At 42.9% G+C, this 6824-nt stretch overlaps 1 protein-coding gene and 1 long non-coding RNA gene across 3 annotated transcripts; one reads left to right on the top strand and one right to left on the bottom strand.

The window, feature by feature from the left end:
- Nucleotides 1-336: 336 nt before the first annotated feature.
- On the top strand, nucleotides 337-831 carry LOC127910282 (uncharacterized). The gene is made up of 2 exons (XR_008074111.1): nucleotides 337-485; nucleotides 680-831. It is a non-coding gene; the product is annotated as an uncharacterized LOC127910282 (long non-coding RNA).
- ift52 (intraflagellar transport 52 homolog (Chlamydomonas)) lies at nucleotides 696-5553 on the bottom strand. Of its 2 annotated transcripts, XM_035796438.2 has the most exons (14): nucleotides 5385-5553; nucleotides 4975-5118; nucleotides 4747-4834; nucleotides 4377-4506; nucleotides 4191-4266; nucleotides 3934-4005; nucleotides 3532-3658; nucleotides 3330-3413; nucleotides 2866-2934; nucleotides 2629-2783; nucleotides 1804-1891; nucleotides 1460-1568; nucleotides 1201-1346; nucleotides 696-1087 (listed from the first exon to the last, which is right to left on the bottom strand). In XM_035796438.2, the coding sequence occupies exons 2-14, from the start codon at nucleotides 5091-5093 to the stop codon at nucleotides 1046-1048; spliced, it is 1305 nt and encodes a 434-aa protein (XP_035652331.1). In that variant the 5' UTR covers nucleotides 5094-5118; nucleotides 5385-5553; the 3' UTR covers nucleotides 696-1045. The 2 variants fall into 2 exon arrangements, with proteins under 2 accessions (XP_035652331.1, XP_052329256.1); XM_052473296.1 differs by lacking the exon at nucleotides 5385-5553 and having other exon boundaries at nucleotides 4975-5355.
- Nucleotides 5554-6824: the final 1271 nt, after the last annotated feature.

The raw sequence follows: 6824 nt of genomic DNA, 5'->3' as shown, positions 1-6824 counted from the left end.
AACGCTGATTGGCACATTTTTATGCTTTTTTAAAACTTTTTTTTTTATCAAGGTAGGCCAAATGCTCCATTCAATACTACAGGCGGTAACAATGTCATACTCGTTTGGCCCAGACAGCATCAGATAGATGGCCTACACGTAGAGAGTCAGAGGGGCGTTGTTTCGCTTTCTCCCGTAAAATACATTCAGCCTCTTGCGAATTGAAAGGAAATTATGAAACACAGAGAGAAGATACATAATTTTTTTATTGGTGAATTTTTGGGGGGAAGCCTGACTTCCCTTGGCTCCATGAATACACGCCACTGCCCCCACCCATCATTGCTGCCTTTTTGGTGAAGTTGCTCATCAACTATCAGATGAAATACACGCTGCATAATTAGACAACCGTTCAATAATTGACCCCAAATCATGGACGAGTAGCTAGCCAGTGCTGGTAAGACCAAAGCCAAAGTGGTCATGTGACAGTGCTATACTGAACAATTGAGGTAAGGTTCTCAGGCTCAGTAACTGCTGCTGTGTCTTGGCCAGCAAAACGTCATTTTGGTGAAAGTGGACCACACTTTGGCATGCTATTTCCTAATTAAAAGTGTATATATTTGTTTTATGGCTGAGCAACTAAGACTCCAGTGGTTGTTTAATGGCTTGTATATTGACATGTTCTCTAATTTCACTTTTACAGACAAAGGGACACAAGATGCCAGTCTGAAGAAAATGTATATTTTACAATATTATAGTAAATACATTTTTTTATTGATTAAATCAACCATGTATTGAGGAAATGATGGAACACTTTACACAGTAAATGCCTAAATGTGTCATCCTTTACCACAAGTAATCAATCAGATATGGAAAGCCGTATACAATATTAATTTCACTTGTCAGATTTAGTACATTAATCTAATCAACTATATACATTCTGTTTAAAGGCTATGGAGTTACATTCTTGTAGTTACTGGAAAAACGATATGGATACATTAGATTGAATGTAGGTATATACAAGCCCATGAAAAATACATCAATTTGCAACCTCATTGGTTGCAATTCATCAGAATGGGGAAAACCTCGTCTCTGTGTCAAGATCATGTTCCTGTATGGGAGAGATCATTTTGATGACATAAATTACAAATGAATGTCAATCATTGCCTAGATCAACTAACCTTGTGTGCATATATCAAAGGGTCTGATGTTCATATGGCTCACCTGATTGAGCTTCTTGAACTCCACGACCTGGAAGAAGATGTGCTCCAGGATGTGTTTGGCATCCCTCTGATCTTTATCCAACTTCCCCGTCACCCCCAAGATGTCCCCACACTTCCTCACGTAGAACTCTAGATCATCGTCTGTGCCTGCAGGAAGAACAACAATGTCGTTAAGTCAAATAAGACCTGGGGTTAACACTGACATTGTCAGAGATCAGCTAACAAAATAGTAGGATGTAGTATGACGGTTCGACACTTACATTTGTTGGAGAGCTGTGCCAAACGCACCTTCTCAGAAGAGAAGGTTTCATCCAGGTCAAAGAGGTCAAGCATGGGGGGAGGCAGATCCCTGAAGGCAGGCGGGAAGACCTGCTCAAAGCAACCCATAGGAGAAAACAGACAGATCTTGGAGGGATGGCAAATTGGTCATTTTCTACAATGATCAAGTGTGTATAGTCGCATCACTAAATCCCAGTCAATAAGCTCGATTTGAATACAATCACTAATGCACATGCCATTCTCAGTTGAGTGTATAGAACCCACACAATGGTTGAGCTAGAAGAGATTGTGTAGAGCTAGTGAGGGTTGCTGAGGGGAAACTTACAGCAGGCTCCAGCTGTGGAAGGGGAGTCTCAAACTGAGGTGTGATCAGCTGGAGAGGCTCGTGTTTGACATTCATCTGCTTGTAGGAACTGCAGGAGGACAAGTCAAACACATTGTCAACAAACATACCGTAAGATCAAGGACCTCAGCCACCCGAGTCACGACCTGTTCACCCCGCTACCATCTAGAAAGCAGAGACAGTACAGGTGAATCAAAGTTGGGGCAGAGACACTGAAAAACAGCTTCTATCTCCAGAACATCAGACTGTTAAATAGTCACCACAAGCCGTCCTCCGCCCATTACCCTAAACTTAGTTACTGTTACTTGCCGGCTACCACCCGGTACTCAACCCTGCACCTTAAAGACTACTGCCCTATGTACATAGTAATTGAACACTGGTTACTATAATAATGTTTACATACTTTTTCACCCACTTCTTACGTATCTACTGTATTCCAGTCAAGGCTCATCGTATTTAACTACTGCTGTACATACCTTTTCTATTCATCTACTGTCTATACACACCATCATATACATTTATATTCCGGACTCTGACATTGCTCGTTCTGATATTTCTTAATTCCTTTATTTTATTTTGGGATGTGTGTGTATTATTAGGTATTACTGCACTGTTGGAGCTACAAACATTAGCATTTTGCTGCACCTGTGAGAACATCTGGAAATGATGTGTACACGACCAATACAAATTTTATTTATGATTTAAACATGCAGGCATGGAAGACAAAACAGCCTGTACCCACTTCCACTATGGCCTACTGTAGTGAAAACTGATGTCTCCAGTTTATAAAGCAGTACGTGTTCCCACCTGATGACTTGGGGCAACGTGTTTGTTGATAGTTTGAGTAGAGACATGTCAAACAGGGAGGTAAAGTCTCTTGGATTTTCCTCTCCCTCTTGCAAGCATACTCGCAGTCGCTCAGACAGGCAGCCTGTGTCTGGCAGCATGGTGTAATCTGTGATCTGAGCCAAACAGAATGTGAAGTGTCACTTCTAGGACTCAAAGGTAAAACTGCAGATCCTAAAACATGCCTTGGCTTCTCACCTCGGGGTCCTCTGCATCTATCTGGTTCAGAATAATGTTATCACCCATGAGCCACTGGAAAACGACATCCTGTATAACAAAAAGAGAAAGGGCACATTACAACCGAATGGAGTCAGTAGGGGATCAAATAGTGGATCACCAACCATTACCATTGCAGTGCTATATGGATCACACTCTCACAACTATTATTGTGTTACTGTGAAGACGTTAACAAGCCTCCCATCAGGAAGTCGTCAAATACCCTTTTCACACAACTGAGCAGAGCAAAGATATGCACAGCCATGCTGTACTGCCCTGGCCTGTTTATGCACCCATCATAGTTGCTGGAACCATTCTGGAAAGGACAAAAATCTCTAAACCAACACATTGCAGTTGCATGATCGTGTGAAAAGGGTAAAAGAGCCTACATTACTGGCTCTCAAACGTGACAAGTCTGAGTGTTTATAGACAGACACTCCACTCACCATTATTTTACTGTTCTCCTCTTTGTCCAGGTACTGGTCACTGAACATGTGACAGGACCCCATCACTGCCAGTTTGCCTGCCTCCTAAATTACAAAAAAAAAAATTGACACAACTAGTAAATAACTGACATACTGTATCTTCGAAAAACAAAGCATGATCATGTTGTATTGTGTTGGCAGGAGGTCAACAGGAGCTCCTCACCTTGACCTGATAGAAGGCGAGGACAGGCCTGTTGAGGGGGAAGCAGACGGACCCAGTGGAGAGAACAGCCACAGCAGGCTTCATCACGCTCAGTGTCGCTCCATACGGGTACACAAATGTGAGGGCCCTGTTCAAGTACACATTAAGAATACAGGTTGATTTTTTTTTACCAGGGGGGCACTGGACAAGCAAAACTGCAATCACTGTTTCACTCATTGGTTTGCTTGTTTAACAAGGGCCAACCGCTTTTGGCAAATCTGCCTGTTTGTTTATGTTTGGCATATGATATGATTAAACATGAAATTGGGATAATATTTCTGTTGTCTGGTGAGTGTTGACAGTTATAAACATGAAAACAAACATACACTTGGCAATGATGACATGAAAACCGAGAAGACCTACTGTGCATTGTTCCCGACACTTTCATCTTCGATGATCCCTGTCACCACTTTGCCTGCAGCCCGACTGATCTCTCTAAAGGATTAAAAGCGAGATGCTTGTAGAGTAGCGCAACAATGCATGTGTCTCATAGCTTGTGAAAGTATCAACCCCATTATCCTTTTCTGCGACATTTACTTAATTGGCATTGACAAGAAAGCAATGATAAAAGCACTATTACTTTGGGACACACCAAATGTCTAAATGGTTAATCAACTAACCTGTTCAGAACACCATTGGACACAAGTGCTTCTTTTGGATGGAAATACTTGTAGTAAACATTCCTCACGACAGCATCTACAGTAAAACAATGAAGACAAAACACTCATCATCAATAAAACTCTGACAGTTAAATATCTGGATGACCACAATCGGAGTCACAAGGTCTATTCTCATATGATCCTCACCATTGTTGACCATTATCCCAAACTCCTCAAGGAGGAAGTTGATATTGGTGTCATACTTCATCTCCCCTCCTTCACCCAGCATCACAAGGACATCTCCTCCCCCATCCAGGTACTGCTTCAGGACCTCCAACTGAACAAGAGAAGGCGAATCAATGTCTGACTCAAAACATAAAGCAACCAACATAGTGTTTAGGTTGGCAGAAAAATGTTCTATATTAGTGGAATGTGTTGCTGCAGAATTGCAATGCAGGGACACATCAAACTTTGATATGAAACTTTTAAATCTGTTCTTTGAATATCCTGATTACCCTGCCCAAAACTCCATCCAAAGGCATGTCATTTGACCTCCTACAACTGACCAGCAACACACCTCAGCTGCAGTGAACTTTTCCCTGGGGCCAGCAGTAATCCACAACTTCACACCATTCAACTTCTCCAAGGAGAGCTCCTCTTTCATGCTGTGCAGGAACAAACATAAAACCACATATATGAGTAAGTAACCTTATTATGATGACAAATACGTGACTACAATGCATTGTTCTTATGTAGTTACAGCAAACAATATTGTCAGCTAACTAGCTTCCTAACGTTAACTTACCTCTGAATCTTCCATTGTGCCCTGAGTCTCTTCTGCAGGGACTTGTAACCATTGTTGGCAGTGAACAGTTCTCTCTTGGATGCGTTAAAAACAACACTGCTGCGCTGCTCCTTCTCCATTGTATGTTAACTTCTATTTAAAGACCTGTGACAAACACGTTGTTACATTATTGCATTGCGTAGCTATATGATGATCTACTCAACGTTAGCTAGCTAGCAGCTAAGTTAGCTAGCTAACTTACACAAATCGTCACTAGCGAGCAAAGTGTTGAAGGAACAATAATTTGCTGTTTCTTTCTATATTTGAACAAAGTAGCTAAATCCATAATGCATCTTAAAATATTAACGGATTTCTATTTTTTAAAAAGGATAATAATCGTTGTAAGTGAAGTTAGCTGGCTAGTTAAATACCTCAAGAAACCATCTTCCAGTGGCTCAAAATGGTGCATTGTGGGTACAAAACTGATCCACAAGAGTAACCATGGGCGCTACATGCATAGCAACAGGAGAAGGGATCACAGACACAGGTTCTCTTCCCCGCGGATACTGCCCACACTGTAGCAATACATGCTCCACGGTCTCTTTTTCCTGGCAATAATCACGCTTTCCTATCACATTTAAAGTCTTATTTAACCGGCTGTGTCGCATCTTTCCACCGAGTTGGGCCTCTCTTCTTCTTTTTATTGGCAAATCGCAACCAACTGACAGGTGCATACACATCGTGAGGTCAGTTACGACCTATCTACATCACTATATTCTCTTAACTAACCCTGAATTTCTAATAAAATAAAATAATTCCCTACAAACCTGGCTACTCCCATAACCACCACCCAAAATATCACCCACTCCCCTATCCCGTCCAACCTCTGTATATATAATATATAATATATACTTATATACTTGCAGTTAATATATATATACTGCTCAAAAGAATAAAGGGAACACTTAAACAACACAATGTAACTGCAAGTCAATCACACTTCTGTGAAATCAAACTGTCCACTTAGGAAGCAACACTGATTGACGATACATTTCACATGCTGTTGTGCAAATGGAATAGACAACAGGTGGAAATTATAGGCAATTAGCAAGACAGCCCCAATAAAGGAGTGGTTCTCCTGGCTGATGTTTTGGCCACTTTTGAATGCTGGCGGTGCTTTCACTCTAGTGGTAGCATGAGACGGAGTCTACAACCCACACAAGTGGCTCAGGTAGTGCAGCTCATCCAGGATGGCACATCAATGCGAGCTGTGGCAAGAAGGTTTGCTGTGTCTGTCATCGTAGTGTCCAGAGCATGGAGGCGCTACCAGGAGACAGGCCAGTACATCAGGAGACGTGGAGGAGGCCGTAGGAGTGCAACAACCCAGCAGCAGGACCGCTACCTCCGCCTTTGTGCAAGGAGGAGTAGGAGGAGCACTGCCAGAGCCCTGCAAAATGACCTCCAGCAGGCCACAAATGTGCACGTGTCTGCTCAAACGGTCAGAAACAGACTCCATGAGGGTGGTATGAGGGCCCGACGTCCACTGGTGGGAGTTGTGCTTACAGTCCAACACCGTGCAGGACGTTTGGCATTTGCCAGAGAACACCAAGAAAATTCGCCACTGGTGCCCTGTGCTCTTCACAGATGAAAACAGGTTCACACTGAGCACATGTGACAGACAGAGTCTGGAGACGCTGTGGAGAACGTTCTGCTGCCTGCAACATCCTCCAGCATGACCGGTTTGGCGGTGGGTCAGTCATGGTGTGGGGTGGCATTTCTTTGGGGGGCCGCACAGCCCTCCATGTGCTCGCCAGAGGTAGCCTGACTGCCATTAGGTACCGAGATGAGATCCTCAGACCCCTTGTGAGACC

Source organism: Oncorhynchus keta, chromosome 21, assembly GCF_023373465.1.
Source record: "Oncorhynchus keta strain PuntledgeMale-10-30-2019 chromosome 21, Oket_V2, whole genome shotgun sequence".
Taxonomy (NCBI): domain Eukaryota; kingdom Metazoa; phylum Chordata; class Actinopteri; order Salmoniformes; family Salmonidae; genus Oncorhynchus; species Oncorhynchus keta.
The sequence above is the reverse complement of the archived record's forward strand: the minus strand, read 5'-3'. Positions and strand labels throughout refer to the sequence as shown.